This window comes from Panicum virgatum, chromosome 7N (genome assembly GCF_016808335.1).
Source record: "Panicum virgatum strain AP13 chromosome 7N, P.virgatum_v5, whole genome shotgun sequence".
Classification (NCBI taxonomy): Eukaryota; Viridiplantae; Streptophyta; class Magnoliopsida; order Poales; family Poaceae; genus Panicum; species Panicum virgatum.
Genome location: NC_053151.1, coordinates 26,683,165 through 26,703,993, shown reverse-complemented (window position 1 = coordinate 26,703,993; position 20,829 = coordinate 26,683,165). Strand labels below are relative to the sequence as shown.

Here is a 20,829-nt window from a genome sequence, read left to right as displayed (position 1 = left end):
TTAAGAAAAATTGAAGAAAAAACTTTTACATCCAAAACCAAAAAGAGAGAAAAATATTTGTAAAAACTTTTGCATCCAAAAAAAAGAAAAAAAAGAAAAGGCAACGCCGGAACCCGAGGAGCTCGCAGCCGGAGGCGAGCGCCCGGGAGGAGGACCCTCCCGTCGCCGGCGGCGAGAGCCTGGGGTGCGAGCCGCCGCGCCACACGCGAAGCTTGCTCCGGGAACCCCGCCATTGCGCCGCCGACCCAAAGGTCTGAAGCTCGCCGCACCTCTCCGCCGCCGGGCCACCGCGCCGCTCGCCGGAAATGCTGGGAGCCGGATCCAGACCAAGAGAGAGAGAGGAAGGAGGAAAAAGAAAAGAGACAGGAGGAAGGGGCTGGATGCTAGAGGAAACAGGATGAAGGGAGGAGATAATACCCGGCGTGGGACCCACCATGTGCCAGTCGCCTGTGAGTTGGGCTCCATCCGGGCGACTGGAAAACCAGCATTGGGGCCAAGACCCTCGTCGTGTGCACCCAACGATCACCACGCGGTGACGTCACACATTCACGGGCATTCCAACCCTTAGCGGCATCCGATCGAACACTTTGTGGGCGTGCCGCAGCCGACCACCCGTTGGCCACACGCACACACACGCATACCCGACTGCGCTAACTAACACTTGCCACTTGGCGTGTTCACGTAGGATGCCACATGGACTGACAGGTAGGCACATAGAACCCTCCAGCAGGCCCACTAACTCGACTATAGGCCCACCTGACCGTGGACCCACTAGCTAATAGTGGGGCCCACTGATAGCTGTGACTAGTTGACCGCGTTGACCACTAACTGAGCATGACCGCGGGTCCCACCGACTGACGTGTAGGCCCTGCTAGTAGACCCGTGACCCCACTACCTGACGCACCGGGCCCACTATATGGGCGGACCCAATTTGCCTATTGACTACATTGTCAGATCCGGGGCAGCGGAATTGCTTACATCTGTAGAATATTCTAGAATAAGGGATAGCGCATGGCATGTACATTATCCTATTATAAGTACCCGTACAGGAGTAGAACTAGTCGAATAGAAGAAAACTACCCGATAGACATTGGGAAGGACTCTAGTATTCGACTAGGACTTCCATATAACCCTGCCTCCCAGACTATACAAGGGCGGGCCGGGAGCCCTCCAAAACATAATCTCATCTAAGGCAATATAAACCACCAACAGGACGTAGGGTATTATGCATCTCATGGCCCGAACCTGTTTAAAGCTTTGTGTTCCTTGCACCGTTGGTTCCAGACCTCGGCAAAACCCTACGTATAATCAACCACCTTTGGGTATCCCTAAGTGGGCTTGGAGGCTAAACACCGACAGTCCGCGCGCCAGGTAGGGGTGTTTATCGAAGGTCGTCCGGCGAATTCGATGGCATCCTTCAACTTCAACTTCAACTGCACCGCACTCGACAAGGGCACAACTTTCAGCTCTTAGGTCTACGTCGCCAATGGTCCTCATGGCCACGACAGTCACCTGGCGACCAGGGAGACATCCGAGGTATCTGTGTCATCAACTATCTGAATCGCCGACGAGCTTGTCGAGGATCCCGGCGAGATCCAACTCATCAAGCCAAAGGAAAGCACCGTGCAGGAGTCCGGGCTCTGCCCGGCTTCCGTTCCCATCTACGCCTATCTTGCAGCTGGTTTCCTGTCCAAGGCGGAACCAACGTGAATTTTTTTCCGTTTTGGAGTCCAGGCAGCTACGCTGCATAGGGCCTGTTTGGTTGGAGGCTTGGCAAAGCTGCCTGGGCCAGGCATTGCTCCTAGGCATTCGATTTTGATCGCCTGGGGCTGATATCTGCCCAGGCAGCGAGCTGCCTACCAGGACTCCATCCAAACAAGCCTACGTGCCTCGCCTCCGAAGCAGAGTCAGAGGAAAATAAGGCCTGTATTCGGAATCCAAGTCAAAGTCAAGAGGAGGCGTGTCTTCCTTGTTTAGAAAAGAAAAAAGTTCAATTTTTTACCATCCAACTATCGCCCGAGTTTGATTTTGGCCATGCAACTCCAAAATCAGGTATCCTTGACCATCGAACTATCAAAACCGTTCATATTTGACCATTCGGCTGTTTTGAAAGGTGGTTTTGCTGACGCAGATGACACATGACAGTGGGGCCCATATGTCAGCCCATTTTCCTCTCTTCTCTCTCATCTCTTTATTTCTTGTCTCCCTCCTCTCTCTCTCTCCGACGAGCAGGGGCCTGGAGTAGGGGCGGAGCAGCCGCCACGTCCATGGCCGACTCCTTCCCTCCTCGGCCTCCTCCGCGTCGCCTCCCTCCCCTCCCTGTTCCTGCGCAGGCTAGCCGATTCGAGCTCGCGGCCGGCGGCAAAGGAGCGGGCCGGAGCCCGACGGTCAGTACCTCATCAGTCAAGCTGCGCGGACCCTGCGGTGAGCTGGTCGAGGAGCAGGGGAGCCCTGCGGCAACGGAGCACCAGGGGTTGCCGGTGCGGGAGCGGGGGCAGCGGCAGCTGCGGCCGGAGCGGGGCAGCAGGGGACCCCAGCTTGGCCCGCCGGCGGGGAAGGCATTCCGCGCTGCCGCGTGCGCGAGCGCGTGCCCCGCCGCTGCTGCCGCACGTAATGGCAGACGGTCCGCTCCCAATAGCGGACCGTCCGTAGGTCAATAAGTTCGGACGTCTGAACTTCTTGACCTGCCGACGGTTCGCTCGCCGTGGCGCCTCACAGACGCGTCAACATGGAGCCGATGCTCGAGGCGCCAACGCGATCTGATACTGTCGCCGCTCGTGGCATCCTCCACTGCCGCCGATTGGATCTGCACCGCCGCGCCCCCGGATCTGCCCGCGGGCCGCCGCCTGGATTCGGCTCGCCGTGCCGCCGGGAGTCTGCGCGCCGGGAGCCACAGCCAAGGTCCGCTGGGGAGGGCATCGGGCCCGCTCGCCGGGGAGGAGCCGGGCTCCGCCCGCAGTGCTGCGCTGCCGGGAGCCGTGGCCGAGCTGCGGCCGAGCCCCGACCTGCTCTATTCTCTCCGGCGAGCAGATGAAAATAGAGAAGAAACAGAGAGATGAGAGAGAAGAGAGGAAAATGGGCTAACATGTAGGCCCCACTGCCACGTGTCATCCACGTCAGCGAAACCACCTTTCAAAACAGCCGAATGGTCAAATATGAACAGTTTTGATAGTTCGATGGTCTAGGATACCCGGTTTTGGAGTTGCATGACCAAAATCAAACTCGGGCAATAGTTGGACGACCAAAAATGGACTTTTTGCTTTAGAAAAAAGAGGCTACAACCTGGAATAGCAGCGCACAGTTTAGATGGAGCAGAGCATCAGGCATCGGGTTCCTCCCCATGCATGTGCCTCTCAAAATTCAATTTGAATCAAACTCACTCCATGCACACGCAAGGCTAGCAGCTTCGCGGAAACGCTTGGCGATCTGCCGGTGACTACTTTGGCTTCGCAAGGATGCTCGGCGACTGACTTGTAGGACCTGCTAATAGACCCGTGACCCGACTAACTGACGCACCGGGCCCACTATATGGGTGGACCCAGTTTGCCTGTTGACTACATTGACAAGTAGGACCCACCTGTTAGTTTGATCGTTGACCAACCCTTGACTGTTGACTGTTGACATAGTCAACATGGGCGCCACATCTGCCTGACAATCTGGTCCCACCTAACCTGTGGGGTCCACATGCTGACATGTGGATCCTAGCTGACCCAATTGATCCCATTGACTAGTCAACTCTGACCATTGACTTGGTCAACCATGACATCAGCAAGGCCACTAATGACATCTTCAGCCATATGTGGACCAATCCAGAACTAACACGAGGCCCCTAACCTGCTGAGAAGTCTTCCTATGTTCCTAATTTGTTGTTATTTGGATCTTATTTGCTTCTTTATTTGGAGTTGATTTGCTAGTAGAATATTGTGATTTGTTTGCATCCGTATATTAGGATACGTGGAAGACTCGAACGACTTCGTCAACCTCGACTTAGAAGCAGAAGATGAAGAAAAGGACCTTGCTCTAGATTTGGGCCCATCCTAAATTTGAATACCTATTAGCCATTGCAAATCTAGTATGCTAGCGATTTATTTATTCGCTTGGATGATGATGATAACCCTGCATAGCCTTACTTGTACTCCTTTACCTTGTACATCGTATTCCGCTTTATATACCTGAAATGCTATACTTTGCTTGCATGTGTATATGTGGGATGGATGGATAGGATTCTTGGCGTGTGTTGGAGATACTTTCCGAGGAGTTGGTGATTAGGGCTTTTAGTGGGGGTGAGCATAATTTAACCCAATCCTCATATTGGAGTGCTTGGAGTGTGTATTTTGGGCACACTTTACAGAGTACTTGTCATGGGTACATTTGGTGGTTTACTTGGTTAAGGAGTTGGTGGCAATACCTGTAATGGGTGCAGTTGCGGACCACTGTGGTGGATACGCTTTTGGGACGATGACGCTCGCTTCGACAAGTAAGGACTGAGCCAGTAGGATCTGGTGATGGAATTATGTTAAACGTTATGTGGGTGGGTTGGCCCGAGGCTAGCAAATGCGGTATTAAGCCTATAGGAGGATAGAGTATCAGTGCAGGGGAAGAATTTGCTGACCTCATGTTCCTCGATATGCAGGACCTTGCGGGGTCTAGGTGGGGAGGCTTCACAGTATTGGGTCGACCTCTTGCAGGTGGATGTGCTCAAGATTCGGGAAAGTAGGATGGTGCCGTAACTAGTGTCTTCTACTGGTGGGGTGTCGTTCAGGCGGTCGACGGACTGTCTGTCTTCGCCTCGTCTAGGTGTACAAGCTCTGCAGAGTTAAAACTATACGTATAGCCGCGTCCTCGGTCATGGACATCTCTTGAACCTGCTTCGCTGACTAGGTCATGGACATCTCTTGAACCTGCTTCGCTGACTAGATTAGTGTTACTTGATTTCTATCTCACTCTAGTGGTTACTTCCTGTCTTCGGACGGCTGAGGTGTGAGGGAAGGGAGCTCTCACATCGACCTGGGTTGGTTTGGAAGGTGTGTGCTGACCGAGAACCTGGAATGCCATGACGGCCCGTGTCCTGGAGATGTGGATGATGGAACTACTTTGCTACTTGCTGCTGTATAGGAAAACTCTAAGCCATTCCTTGTCACTTTTGTACACTAGTATAGTCCACTTTAAAACTTGCGCATTGAGGATGGTGATGTGGTCCTATCCCGTTCCTTGGGGGTAGATCATTAGTTGCAGGTCCGAACTTGAAGCTCGAGACCGATCATGAAGATGCTACGTCAGAAGGATTACATTGCTTCGCTCAAGGTTGCCTGTGGTGAAGACCGGAGATGAAGATTTGACGCCCTAGCTACCACTTCGCAAGATTTCTACTTGTTGTTTAGCCCAAGGGGCTTGTACCATATCGTGTTCCAAGTTGTTTTGGATGTAAAAATTCGATATTATTCTCTGTTATCGTTGTATGGAAATGATACTATGCTGAAATAAGTTCTGTAGGTGATAGCTATTGATTCTGGGACTATCACAAAGGTACAGGGAGTCGGATTCTTAGAAATAAGAATCCAGTTCGTTTCAATAGCTTCATCACATATCGAGCATTTTGTTATGCTTTAGCTGAGGACATTGCTAGAGTTAACCAGAGCCTTGCCACCATGGTTGGAAGTATGCATGGCCAGCAGGCTGCAGCAGGGCATCTTTTTACACAGAATGCCTAGTGCAAGCTCTTTGGAGACCGATATAGTTGGAAACTGTTAGGTTGATCTCCTTCCTAATAGGCCCAACGGCCTATTAGGCCCTTAATCCGCGCCCTGATCGGGGGCGTCCAACCCTTAATGGTTGGTGGGCCCCCGTTGCACTGCGCTATAAAGAAAGGTGGAGGCCGGCGGCACACGGTACGAGGTTCACCTGTGCGCCGCCAAAACCACCGAAAACCCTAGCCGATCTGAGGGTGCGCAGGAGCAACGGGAAGCCTCCGCCTCTGCTTCACTGGCGCTTCCTCCGCTGCAGCCGACTCCCTCCCGCCGTCGCCGCCACCGTCCTCGACACCGTCGGCCCGGCGTCGACCTCTCTGCTTCACTCGTCGCCGCCCTTGAGCGGATCTCCATCAACGAACCCGAGATGGCCGCCGGCTCGAGCTCCACCGGTGGTACAGAAGGTCTCTCTCCCTCTCAGTGTACTCTTGTGTTCTCTACGTTCTAGATCTAGGAACATCTTGTGCTTGAACAAAGAAAAGAGAAAGAGATCCATCTTGATCGTGCACTGTGTTGATTCTAATATTAACAGCTGACTTTCAGAGGCATCAATGAAAGACCACTGCTGCACTCAGTGAAATCTAGTATTTGGATTTAACATGAGAAGTCAATCAATGTTTTGCAAATAATGCATTTCATAGATAGCAATTGTAGTCAATATTTCTGCAACTTACAATTTCACTGCAAAGAGATGTGCCAGACTGGGCAAGAAACAACATATTGGCCTCTCAAATAAGATAAAAACAGAATGAATCCTAGCCAGCTTCAATAAAAAGTGGACGCTTTGGTATAATGTTGGGAGAGTGGCAGTGGCACCTCTTTACGGATGAAGTTTTTAGCACAGAGCAGATCAACCTTCAAAAAAATATGTTGACTGCTCTTCACGTACCATGATTGTCACTGGCACATAAATATAGACACTTGCTTAAAGTTTCTTTTTTCTCGAACACCCAGGAGAGCTGCGGATCTATAGCACGATAAAAAGAACGAAGTTCAGTCTACCTCTCCCGTGGGTCTGCCCACCGCTCCCGTGGATCTGCCTTCCCGTAGCTCTACCTATCGCTCCCGTGGCTCTGCCTCCCCGCGCATCGCCCCACGTCTCCCCCACTCGTGAGTAGAGCAGTTTTCAGCTCGCGCTGCGCTCCAGCCTCCCCTCGCGCTCCGGCCTCCCCCTCTCCCTCCGCTCTCGCCCCCCCCCCCCCCCCCCCACGTGCTCCATGCTGCCACCCGCTCTTGCCGCCGCCATCGCCGCTCTTACCTCCCCCTCGCACTACTCTCGCCTCCACCTCAGAAACCCTCCCCCTGACCCGCCTCGCCTCTCACCTCCCTCCCCACAACCTCGTGCCCGACGGTTCCTCCGCCCCCGCGCGCCCCTACCTCCTTCTCCGCCCCGCATGCTCCAGGCCCGCGACCTCCTCCTCTTCCTCCCCCTGGCGCCACCCCTGCTGCTTCGCCGCTGCCACCGCATCCTTGACCCCTGCCCCACGACCCGACCCGACCTGACCCCGGTGCCCACCTCGCCCTCACCGTGGAGCCGCCGTCGCCTTATGTCACACCCCAAAATTTCTATTTTGGGTTGTGATTATATTTTTCAAATATAATTATCCATTTCTGAATTATCCGAGAATCTTCCAGATTATTCTTGTAATTATTCTCATTTACCTAGAGCTAAAATCCATTTAATGGAAATTCTAGAATATTTTTTCTTTCTTTTCACGAGATTCAAGTATTTTATTTGGACTCCTCATGTCCCAAACTATCTCTAGGATTTTTCATGGAATTTTTTGGATTTTTAGGATATATTTTTTTGTGGATTAAAAGAATTACCTAGACTTTTCTAGATTTGTTTTAAGCCCAAAAATATATTCTAAGTTATTAAAATCCTCTCTTTTCTTCCCGGACTAGATTCAACTTGTTTTGTTCCCGTCCAATTCCCCATTCTTTAATCTTGCTCTCCGATCAAATTTGGCTTAATCCATCTTTTTCTCTTGTGTACATGCTATCAAACGGCCCGTTCAGCTTCCGCCAGCTCAATTCTTCTATTGGCCTCACCGTCGCGAACTTCGCAGATTGAGACTGCTCCTTCCCTCGACCTAGCACGACACCTGCCTAGCTTCTCCCTCTCATTCTTTTCTTCCGCACTTATAATAATTAAAATAAATCTAGTTTATAGTCTTCTTTTCGGTTATAACATAAATATTCCGATAGCTGTATCTTTTCAACTGTAGTTCCGTTTTTAGTGTTTTTCGCGCTCTTGTGATCGTAGCTTTAAGCCATATCCTTTAGTGCATTCTTGTAATGCTTTTCTTTTGTTTTGATGAACTGTTCTTAGTTGTGCTTTGTTTTGCTTGTTTCTTGTATGTTTGTGCCCGATGCTTGTCACGAGTAGAAGAAGCGCAGTTCGAGAGATGTGAAGATTAAGAGCTTCAAGAGTAAGTGTTGAAGATTCTGAGCAGCTATTATTTGGAATAAATGCAAGTATATTCCTTAATCATATATCTGTCCCAATAACTTTTATTTATTATATGCTTGCATGCATTAATTTAATGGGTCTCTATTATCCTTATTGTTCATCCTTGTCCTTGAATAGCCGGGTTACTTTTATAAAATCTTTTATGTAGCTTGCATAGTTGCTTAACAATGGTTATGGGTGGTTTATGAAAACAATACTTGAGACATGATTTTATATCTTTTGGAACAATGTGATGAATCAGTGAAGTTAATTAAAATCAACCATGGAGCGACTATTCGGGAAAACAGCGCAACCACAAGGGCTATATGGCTCTGGTCTTTTGACTGATTAATTAGATTTCTCTAACTTGTTAGTAGCTTACTGAAACGCGCAAGAAGGGGGGACTAGGTTCAAGAGGGGTACTCGGTCTGCCAAAGGGGTTTGGTATGCCTATAGGGTACGCTCGCTTTGGGGGAGGGTGCACTCGCCTAGCGGCTAAAATCTCAGCGGGCTACTACTGGTTAGGGAGTTTTTGTAAAGGTCTCATAGTGTACCCATGTAGTCATATCTAAGGAAGTGTGGTGAGTGTACCTGATCAGCACTGCGTGACGGGTAACACGGCTTGTGGTGAAGGTGTACAACCTCTACAAAGTGAAAACTGATATATCAGCCGGGCTTACGGTCAAGAGCGGCTCGGACCCTCACATGTCTACTTAATTGAAATCATAGCTTTAATTCAGTTATTTAATGTTTCAAGCTTGATTTATTATTTAGTATTCAATTTCTTTTTTATAAATATGGGATGGTTTCATACATGGTTTAGTAAATAGGCTCTTAATGTCAACTGTTATTTAAAATGCTTATCGCTTTATTCAGCCAATCTTTATCCTTGTTTAAGTCTTTTATGTTATTTATTTCTCAATATACTTGCTGAGTACGATATGTACTCACACTTGTTAAATCAACACTCATCAGAAGAGAAAGATGCTATGAAGATTTCTGAAGAAGATGTTGAGTTCTAGGCGTACGCAGCTCTCGGTCGATTGCCTGTGAAGTGTGGAACCTTCGTTTCCAGGATAAAGCTATGTATCTCTGATAGGCTTTTTAGTTGTTGTAAGTTTTTTTCTTGATATTATTGCTCGTTATTTCATTAGGATGTCACTATATGTATGGAATTTGATCCTGTCATATATATAGTTATCCATTCGGTTTTCTAAGACAAGAAGCTAGATTTATTTTAATTACAAAAAATATATGTAAAGGATAAATAATGTCACTCGGGTTTGGTCCTCACATACCGACACGGGGCATATCACTCGGATTTGGTCCTCCCAGTTGGTGCGATGGCCCATGTGCACGTGCGAGCTCCGATGCTGCCGTGACATCGCACGCATGGACGTTAGCGCCACGCCTGAAACCATGACCTGATGGATCATCATTTCCCAACCATCCACGGAAAATAATGTCATTTAGAGATAAGTTAACAAAAATGCAAACAAATCTCACTTATCCAGGATGCTCAACCAACCGCGAGCAAAGCTTTTAATTTATCAATTTTTATATATCTATGAAATGGACTTCATCTTTATCGTTATGACATTGTGTGCAACTTCTCTAAAGCCATAAATCGGAGCGGCCTAGAAGGCAGGGCAGGCCGACGCCACGCAACTAGAAGGGTATAGTCGTACTGGGTTGGGTCTCCATCTATGAGTCCACAATGGGCCTATGGGACGTAATATAATGATTGTTTATTAGTAGCAACAACAATAAATGCAGGAAGCACGCGCTCGCTGATAGTACAAGTTAAGCTATGCTCGGTGTTCATTGGAAGCCTTGATTGTTGGTTTATGAAGAGCATTATAGTAGTCCCTTCGATTTTATTTACATATTGTATTAGGTTTGTCATAAATTAAACTTAGCTAATTTTGATCGAGTCTATAGAAAAATATAGCAACACCTATACTGCCCAACGTATGCACTATAGATATATATTTCATTGCGGACTCAACAAAATAAATTTGGTATTATAAATATTATTTTTTTATAAATTTGGTCAAAGTTGTTGACTTAGGACAACAATCCTAATGCGACATGTAAATAAAAATAGAGAGAGTATACTCGAATAATGGGAGCTGTCGGAGGGTTATTAGTACTTCAAACTAAAGAGTAAATTTGGACATCCGGCAGTGTTCTCTCTTTTTCTCTTTATAAAGAAACAAAATAAAAATGTAAAGAGCAAAGCAACAAAGGTTTCAAACATAAAGAGCAAAGCAACAAAGGTTTCAGACAAATCTGCAGCCTACCAGTGCTTTACTTCCACCTTGTCTTGAGTATCTGCTGATCGAATTGGTTGCCTAAACTAATAAGTTACCCAGTGATGTCTTGAGTATCTGCTGATCGAATTGGTTGCAAAGAAGAGCCGAATTGGCTCAAGATATCCAATCCGAAACATTTCCCAGTGTCCAGACTCGAGTCTACACACCTCGAATTAGGAATTCCTACTTACATGGAAACTCGAGACACCATTTTCATTTTCAAAAAAAAAAACACGACCCACAGTGTGCCGCCGCTATTTAAGCATAATTTATTACTTGATAGCTAGCAGATTATATTAGCAGCCGCGCCGATCGATGAGCCCACGAAGCAAACATCCAGTACTAGATGAAGCAACACGCAGCAAATTAAATTAAACAAACTTTATTGATTTCACACAAAGCAGACTTACCAGTTACATACCAATTCAATCCATATATAATCAAATAATAACAGCAAGTTCAACAACACGTACTGCAGCAAACGCACACAAGTAGTAATATAATTTAGCACGCCGAGGTGGCCATGCTGATTATGAATGAGAACGAACAAATTAAAACAGACACACCAAGTTTCACACGGGCAAGCAAATCGAAGTCACTGCAGGAACTGATCAAAGCAAGCACACAACACTAGAAAACACACGTTGATGCATCAAACACTGCAATCTGGTTGAGCTGCTGTCACACTGCTTGGGATGCGCCGGCCGGACGATGAAGCAGCCAGCAGACAAACCAAACCTCTTATTTGGAATAAATGGAGATCGACGCCGGCGGGCGGGCATGGGGAAACTCTGGACGGGCGCATGAGATTGGAGGCGGAGGTTGCTGTGGAATCGACAAATCTAATCATCAATAATGTTGGGAGGTGATTGGGTGGATCAAGCTAGTATATGAAATGGCAAGCTAACCTGAGGATGAGCTTGCGGCTTGGGCATGGCTCAGTTCCTTCACCTGAGGTAGCTCTTGATGATGACGCGCTCGCGGATGGAGGCGGATGCCGGGGGAAGCCTGGGCTCGTAGCTGCCGCGGTGCGAGTCGTCCCGGTCGTCCCAGCGGAGCTTGGTCCACCAGGCCCGCTCCCCGCTCACCGTCACGGCCTTCTTGCCTGATCGTCGGTCGATGAGGCGCGGGAGGCGGCGCAAGCTCCAGCAGCCGCGGACGTGGAGCTCCTCCCACGCGGGCGCGGCCAGGACGGCGTCGTCGTCGCGAAGATGCTCCAGCAGGGACAGCTCCTGGAGGTGGATCCTCCGAAGACATGGGAGCTCGAAACTAGAAGACGACTCGCTATTGTAGTAGAAAATTGCCTTGAGATTGTAGCAGAAGAGGATGTCGAGCGCCACGAGACATGGCAGCGCAGATCCACGTGGCATGACGCCTTCCAACCTCGGGCAATGCTCCAGCCGGAGGTGCTTCAGTGCACGGAAATCATAATCAAACCTCCAGTCTTTGTAGAAATGTGTCAGACTTTTGAGATGAGAGACATGTGCATTCTTCAAACTCGGCCCCAGGTCATCGTAAAACAGATTTCTATGTCATTCGCGCACCGCTCTGTGCGAGCTCAGGATGGCCACGATAGCAAAAATATTTTGGTTCGCGCGATGCTCATCGGACGGCCCGAGTCGCTGCTCCGTTCCCCGCACCTCACCTCCTCGCTACATGCACATTGTGTACAGGCTGGAACCTTCTCGTTCCCTGCCGTCCCTCGAGCTTCCCCGGGCTTCTTAAAAAACCTCCCTTCCCTAAACATCTTGCCGGGCCGAAACACATACACGCCTCCACCGCTCGACCTTGCTGCTAGTTGATGGCAAATCAAAGGCAGCGGCTTCCGTGGTGCTGCCGGTGGCGCCGGCCGGGCGATTCTGGGGCTCCCGACGGCGGCCTCTATCGCGGTTATCGGGATCCTACTTCACGGTCGGGCCTCTACCCATCTTCCGCGGCGACCCCGGCGAGTGCCCCGACGCCCATCTCGCGCGCTTCGACCACGTCTGCCGCGCCAACATCTTCACGGCCGTGACACCGGCGGCCGCCGCCCGCATCTTCACGGCGTCGCTTGACGGCGATGCCACGTTGTGGTACGACCTCACAACCTCGATCGACGAGGGTTCGCCGCCCTCGCCATGGCACGCCGTCCGGGCTTCCTTCCTCGACTTCTACCGCCCGCCGGACGCCGCCAAACCCGTGTGTGCGGACCTCATGTCGCTGAGGCAGGGGCCCGGTGAGGTCGTCAACCGGTACCACCTCCGCATTCAGAGGACCCTGCCGACATCCCCGACGACGCGTTCCTGAAGGCTGCCTTCGTCGACGGCCTCGGCGCCGAGTTCTAGGACTGGTGGTGCCGCAGCGTCCTCCTCCTCCTCCATGAACGCTTCCGCCGGCGCTTCGTCCTCCATTTTCGGAGCATTCGCGAGTGAGCCCACGCCGCATTTCGGGTCATCTCCGCCAGGTCTGGCCGCGCCCTAGTCATTGCTCCCGAGTTCCTCTTCTCCATCTTGGGTCGTCTTCGCTAGGTTTGGCCGCTGGAACTGGAGCAGCCGTCCCGCGAGCTTAGAGGACCCAGTGCCTCCGTCCTAACACCGGCGAGCTGATTCACTGGCTCCTCATCACCGGCTCCTCAGCCCGCATAAGCAAGCGTCCACCAGCATCAGCCTCCCCTCACCGAGCTGCATCTGCCCGGCTGCTCCTCGTTGCCATCCCGTCGACGGACCACCGCTTCCCACGGAGCATAACCAGAACAGACCGCCGCCGCCCCCTTCTCCGGCCAAATCTGGCCACCATGGTGAGTCCCTGCCAGTGGTAAGCCATGAAACGGAACCCCTTCCCTCTCCTATTTCGTTTCCCCCACTTTCCCCCCTTTCCCGTGACCAAGCCAGTACCACCGTCGGCCATGGCAAAGATCTTGAAGTTCTTGCTGTTAGCCTCAAGAAAAAGGAGGCAATTACATTCGTATTTGTTGTGTCTTGGCATATCTACATATAACCCCCCTCCAAAGTTTAGTTTCCTGCAGTTCGGCCCAAGCCTACCCCTTCGCTAGTTCTTACACGTTCCTCTGCAGCATTAGAGATCACCTCTAACTAGGTGTCTAGGTTAGCTATAATTCAAAACATCTGTTCGGTTAATGAAACTAACAGGATTGCAAAACACTTGCTTCTAATTTGTTTTTCTTATTTTGCATACTTCTTTCCAAATCCTTGTGCGAATGTCATGATGAATCTCATCTGAAGAATGCTTAGCTTCAAGCGATGATTCACGCATGTATTTGCATCAAAGACAATAATAGTAACCACAGGTACGTGTTTGATATCAGCTTGTACTCATTTTTATATATTTCTGAGTTTCTAATTTCTTTTTATTCATTTTGAAACTGTTAATAAGTAGTCATCATGATACAAAATTTCGGAAACTGATGAATACAATCAATTCGAGCTCTGTACCTAATCCCCATGTAAGTTGAAATCCTGCATCAGCTGTCAATTAGTTCTAACTTGCATATTTCTTACTAACAGCATCAATTGACATTCAGCGACCAGTTGATGGCTATAGCATAACAGCATTACTAACTTGCATGAAAACAGAAAGAAGTATTATCACTACAAGGTAAGAATTAAGTCCATATAAATTAACTTAATGATTGTGACACAGGATTAATTAAACTTAAGAATCAAGGAAAGAAGTATTAATCTGAAGTATTATCATAGCATAACTCTGCTCCATGAGTGGAGCAGGAGCTCGAGAGTTCAACTCTGGATTTTGGTCGTTTGGTTCATTTTATCCTTACAAGATCAGTTTTGTACGGAGCGCATCTGGACTCTGGAGTTCTCTGACTCTGTTTGAAACTCGACCTGATACTTGAATGCATTGAATTGACTGCTATTTTGTTTGATGACAGCTCTGGAGTTAAGTTAACTTCACGTGTTGACAGTCCACCGCCACGCACAGGATGCTGGCGTTTCTGCTGCTGTCCGCAGCCGGCCTTTTCTACTCAAGATGTTCTTTGATCGGATTGGATCAGACAAAGAGAAGATTGCAACTGTCATATGGAAATTGGGACCATTATTATTGATCAACATAAAACAGCACATCATCCGTCACAGGATGGTAAAAAGGAATAGCTCGAATCATTATATTGTTCATTCATGGTATATAATTAATCCTGTGCTCAAAATTTTAAGTGTCACTGGAAAAGGTATGAACACTTCATTGCAATGATTGTGTTACTTGCCTACAAGTTAAAAATAAGAGCACATCTGATTGATCATAGAAATTTGACATAATAGTGGATGTTTTTAGCAAAGATCAGTGTCTTGCTTCTCTTGGGCTGGGCCTAATTATTATTTCCCAACAGAATACAATGACATACACATTAGCACATGTTTGACATAGGCTTTACACATGCAATGAGGCAATTGTTGATTATGTTTTAGTGCCACAAATATTCAAGTTCAAACTGAACATTTTTTAAGTGATGTATATTAAAACATGAATTGGATGCATCCTAGCAAAAAGAATGTAGAGAGTTTGGATGATTGAGCTTTGACACGTAACTAAACAAAGCATTATTTGGATATGTACGGAGTTATTCGTTTTCTTTTTTTTTGGAAGACCAACGGAGTTATTGTTTTAGGATAATAGTTTCAGCTTTAGTAATTGTAATAAATATTCTGATTTGGATACTATCAAGTCCAACAAGTATTTTTGGATAATATTAAAAGTATAATAATATTTGGATTGAACAGCTTACCAAATAAGTATGTGCCAGGTTCATGCTTCGAATATTATAGACTATTTGAATTCATGCATTTGAATTCATGCATTTGAATTCATGCTCTGAATAACTAGGATGTTGTCACACCCTGAAATTTTTAAATTTCAGGATGTGATTAAAATTTAAAATAAAACAACAATTTTCTCATAATTTTTAAAAAAATCCCAACATTTATTTTGTCCACAGAAAATTTAGTAAAAATAAATAATGATTGGTTGGTTTTATAAAATTAAACAAAATTGTTTTGTTGTTGTGCATCCATGCTACCTTGCATTGTTTTAAATGTTTGTGGTTCAATTTGAATTCAAATTCCTTGAGTTTGAATTTGATTTGAATTTATTTAAGTCAGTATGGAAAAAAAATCTGTTTTCGGCCCAAGATCTCAGCCCGGCCATTTTTCCTTTTCCTTCCCAGCTGGCCCAGCTGCACTTCCCCGGCCCAAACGGCAGCCCGGCCTGCTTCGTTTCCCTCTCTCCCCCTTTCACTGCCATGCGGGGCCCGCGCGTCAGGGGCTTCTCCTACCCCGTGACGGACTGGGACTCTCCCGAGTCCGAACGCCGCACGCGCCGCCATTTCCGGGCGTGGCCCGCACGCCAAGGCACCCCGCCCCGCCCTATATAAGCGTCGTCAAACCCTCTTGAACCCTTCTTCGAAGCCGCCGTTGCCTTTCGCGCGAAACCCTAGTGCGCTGCCTCCATTGGAGCCCGAGAGCTCTGCGCCGCCGCCAGCCCACCCCAATCCACTCCCGCCGTCTGATTTAGATCCAGTGGCCCAGATCTAATATGACCCGAGTCAACTAAACCAAATACTGGTCAACCGTGGTCATTTTTGCAAATAAACCCCTCCGTTTTTCCAAAATCAACCCTCCGTCCATCGCAGTTCAAAACTATTTCTGTTTTAGTCCAAATCTTTACGAAAAACACCCTGAGCTTTTCCAAAATAGAACCCGCCATCCTTAGTGCGTAGTTTTGCAAGCTAGCCCCTGTAGTTTAGGTTTAATCTCATTTTAGTCCTTGGTTTCTTTAAAGCTAGCCCCTTTTCTTTCAAATCTATCGCAGATAAGTCCCTAGAACCCTGTTTTAATCATAACTTCTTCGTTTCAACAACGTTTTCATCGATTCTCACGCTCACGTGATCCTTGCAACGTGTGCGATAGCTTTATGACCTTGTTATACTCTGTGAGCACAATTTTCTGTGTCTTACAAATCTTTTCTGTTAGTCCTTAACCCTTTAGTTAATCATGACTAATAAATTCCTGACTCACCGTTTAACCCATAGAATCGCCGTTTTAGCTCCGTTTTTCGTGTTTCTTGCGCTCTCGTAACCGTAGCAGCGAGCCCTATCCTTTAGTACGTTCTTTTAAAGTCTTTCTTTTGTTTTGGTGTATTGTTCTTAGATGTATCTTCTTATTTGCTTTGTATGTTTGCCCGATGATTATTCCGAGTAGAAAGATCGTTGTTCGAAGTTTGAAGATCAAGAATTGCAAGTGAGCAAAAGCTGATGAGCAGTGAAGAGCAGTAAGAGTAGCTTTTCATTGGAGAAAGGCAAGTGACCCTAACCATCTTTCTATCTATGCTTATATACAAGAGTACTTGATTTAATTGGAACATGGAGAACCACCCAAGAAAACAGTGCAACCACAATACTATATGGCTCTGGTCTTGGCTAAGTAATTAGATGAACTATATGTTGTGTTGGGGTTGTTCTGCTTGGTGGTTATGAGTTTGTGTTGTGGAGCGGGTGAAGGAAGCTGCGTCTTCTGAGGGACCGCATGGCAGGGACCAACACATACATATAGGGATTCTTTGTAAAGGCCTCATAGCGTCCCTATGCAATCACACCTCGGAAGTGTGGTATTGTGCCTAGCTAGCACATTGCGTGGTTGGGTTCAAAGTTCTTCGGAACTTTTACGCGAATTGTGGTGAAAGTGTACAACCTCTGCAGAGTTAAAACTAACCGGTTAGCCGTGCTCACGGTCAAGAGCGGCTTGGACCCTTATATGATTAATAAACTTAAAGATGGATATAAATCACATTCTGGTTATTTCTTGTGGCCTTGCTGAGTACCAACCATAAGTGTACTCACCCTTGCTTACTGCTGCTTAGAAGGAGAAGGTGTGAGAAGTATTTTGAAGATGTTGCTGAGTTCTAGGCGTACGCAACCCCCAGTCGATTGCCTGTGAAGTTTGGAGCCTTCATTTTCAGGATAAGCTGTAAACTCTGATAGTCTTTTATTTGTTGTATTTCTCTTTTTTGTGATACTGTTACTGATTATTCACTTATGATGTCTCTATATTTATGAAACTTGATCCTGGCATACATATAGTTATGCATTTGGTTTTGTCCTTAAAACCGGGTGTGACAGATGTTTGGCTTGCAGACACAAGCAGCAGTGCCCGGGTAGCTATCGTAGAGTTCAAGATTCATAACCTTAACGTTCAAAAGGTAAAAGAATTCAGACCTACCAGTTCAAATTGTCGCAGCATATTATATTATACAATAGATCTATTTTTTCACAAATGCTTAAACATGACTATTCAATGCAGAGTCTGCAAATCTTAAATTTTAAGTTCTAACAGAACTACTAAATTCTAATTGTTTCTGATAATGACTGCAAGTCCCTATAACCACTGCAGCAACAAAGGATGGCAATCCAGATGACAATTTATTTTTAATATTTTGTTTTGAATTTTGATTTTCTTTTCCCTTTGATTTCGTTCCTCTATTGTTTCTTCTTTTATTTACTTCTAAAAAAAGTTCTCCATTCAATTGTATTGTGTACCGTGGTGCTTACAACTGATGTGTATTATGATTATACCTTCTGCTCTTAAGTTTCTCTTCACTCACTACTTCCAAACAAAATCTCAGTTACAAGGTATACCACAGGTAAGCACTAAACTTACTCTAGTTCCTATTTCATAAATATCAGCTGAATTAATTACTTACATCTGCAAATCTGAAATTTCCTGTAAGGTGATATTATGCACCACTTGCTCTGTGAAAGCAAGAAGAGGCTCCAAAAGATTTATGGCTCGATTTGTCAATTACCAATAACATGTTTTAAGTGTAGTGACTCTGTAACTATATGCTAATAAGCTAATGACAAATAAAATGTGTAGATTGAACTGCTTTATAACAATGTGTTTTTGCTGGTAGATTTGTAGGGACAAAAACCAAATAGATGGTAGTTTCCATATTATTGTACGCATATATCTACCTTCATAGTTAATCTTCTATTTTCAAGGAAAAACAAAAAATGCTACTAATTTACAAGTCCATTATATAAGTAAATGCTGCTTAAATTTGGTTATCATTATGGAAAAAAACGTGGGCGCGCGAAGGCGCGCGCAAAGTACTCGTAATTAAAGACATGCACCATCCGATGGCACCGCTGGAGCTTGCATTCCTCCAGGATACCCAAACTACGACGACTCAGATCATTGAGGCAGGAGACGTGAGTATCATCTGGCATGCTAATTGATTTAGTGACTGCCAGAAGATACCTCAGACCATGGGGATACCGCTCCACTGCTGAGATCCCCACATGACGCTCACTCTCGCGAAAGGGAGGCACGTCATCCATTGACACCATCGAGACTCCATCTGTCAGATAGCGATGGTTTACATCAGCATAGGCTGCCAATGACGCATGAACCTTGTTGGTTTTCACCATGTCCTCTTCATCCTGTATCTTCCTAGTTATGGCCTTGCATGATGTAATTTGAACATGGAAAGATTTCAAAATTCTTCCACCCCTTACTAAACCCTTGGTGGCATTATTGAAGCTATAAAACAATCTGGAATCACTTATGCACACCTGAGCAACTTGTGGAGTACTGCAATCATGATTAACAGTTCCAGTTGATGAGCATTGATCCAAGCAAAACACATCTGGGAATCTATCCAGCTTATGCCAAGGGAATCGTCTCAGGGAAGGAACGCCCCTGAGAAGCAATCGCCTAAGCTGGGGCAGATTAGGGATGTTGTCTGGTAGCTCCTTGATAGCCGTAGCAGATAGATCGAGCTCCTCCAAAGCATCAACTTCCATAATGTCCACCGATTCTAGCTTACTACATCCGTGCAATGACAATCGCTTTATATGTGGTGTACCAACCAATGAGAATGAATGAAGAGTGCCATGCCCATCAAATGCCATCTCTGTTAATCTCGAGAATGAAATGAATTTCTTGTTGTCTATTATCTCGAGTTTTGTTAGAGTAGACAATGCAAGAGCCGAGAGTGGCAGCTCCTCAAGGTTGGAGCATTTGACAAGCAGAAGCTCTTTTAGAGTAGGAATGCTATGGAAGAAGTCGCACTGGAATGTGCTTATATTTGAATAGGAGAGATCGAGATAGAGCAAGTTGAGCTTTTTGTTGCTGTTGTTTGCACAAAGAGTAATTTCAGTATCTGGGAAGCTGAATGGACTTCTGAGGTTATAGCAGCCTCTAAGGGAAAGCAATTGGAGTTTTTGGAGACAATAGATTGAAGGAGGAAGCGACTCTATCGGAGTGTAGGAAATATCAAGAACACGAAGACAAGGGAGCTTGGCCAAGAAATCATCAGATTCAAGCTTCATGAACAACCTCGAGTGTTGCGAGCAATCCCTTATAATAAGTGTGGTCGGGCCGCTGGACCCCTGGCTCAACCAATCTCTGCTTACATGCCATCCTTGGTCGCCCACATGTGAGATCCACTGCATGTGCTCCAACTGAGAGTGATTTCCCTCACAGAGTTCATCGGATGTGAGCGGCTCTACAACAAGTCTATGATATGTTAGGAAGTGTGCAGCAGATATTGTGGCTTCATCATCTTTCGTTGCAGGAGAAAAAGGCAGCTGCAGCAACGAATACTCCCGAAAAGCCTCGAGGATGACATTTCCAAGTTGATATATATCATCACCATAGTACTGACAGTGGTAGCCGTCAGTGTCCTCCCCCATTTTTTCTTGGACACTTGGCTTCATGACAGGAAGGATGCCTTGAGCAGCCCACTGGCGGATCAACACATCTGAGCTAACATCAGCCTGGGCATCACACTTTGGCGGGTCAACATTGGAACTGCAGGGAATAAGCAGCAGCATGCTGGCGTAGTGAAAGCACTCGAGGGCCACATGATGCCAATACTTCTCTCCATGGCCAACCGCAACAGAGATGTACTTGGCCGCTTGTTTCAGGGAATGCAGTGTGAGAATCAATATATTATCCCCAGAAAAGGATTTGATGACGCGAGGCGCATCTGGCTTGTTGCTCCTGTCATAGACATCTTGGGAGGTGGTGGATACGATCCAGAAAGAATCATTCCACCCAGGGGCAGGAAGCCATAAGCCCTCTGTCGTATCATCAAGCACGATGGGCTTTATTGGTCTGTCGAGATTCTGAACCACCAGCAGGTACCTCTTGGTCAGTAGATTTTGCATTATTTGAGGAGCTACGGAATATTTTAGCTCCCGGGGTGAGACTGTGTCATCCTGCTTCTTCTCCATGTTGTAGGTATAGTACCGCAGCTCAGCGTCTGCCATGTCGTTTTTATGTTCGAGTAGCCCGAGCTGCTCTGC

At 46.9% G+C, this 20,829-nt stretch overlaps 2 protein-coding genes and 2 long non-coding RNA genes across 5 annotated transcripts in view; 2 read left to right on the top strand and 2 right to left on the bottom strand.

Moving 5' to 3' along the window:
* The window catches only part of LOC120683348, a 45,323-nt gene that overhangs the window by 15,219 nt on the left and 9,275 nt on the right, over positions 1–20,829 (bottom strand). The gene's annotated exons all lie outside the window — the stretch shown is intronic.
* On the bottom strand, positions 10,881–12,016 carry LOC120683355. The gene is made up of 2 exons (XM_039965432.1): positions 11,423–12,016; positions 10,881–11,339 (listed from the first exon to the last, which is right to left on the bottom strand). The coding sequence occupies exon 1, from the start codon at positions 11,882–11,884 to the stop codon at positions 11,462–11,464; it is 423 nt and encodes a 140-aa protein (XP_039821366.1). The 5' UTR covers positions 11,885–12,016; the 3' UTR covers positions 10,881–11,339; positions 11,423–11,461.
* Positions 12,077–14,060, top strand: LOC120683357. Its single transcript, XR_005678778.1, has 3 exons — positions 12,077–13,800; positions 13,890–13,956; positions 14,035–14,060. It is a non-coding gene; the product is annotated as an uncharacterized LOC120683357 (long non-coding RNA).
* Positions 14,074–15,104, top strand: LOC120683358. The gene is made up of 2 exons (XR_005678779.1): positions 14,074–14,108; positions 14,401–15,104. It is a non-coding gene; the product is annotated as an uncharacterized LOC120683358 (long non-coding RNA).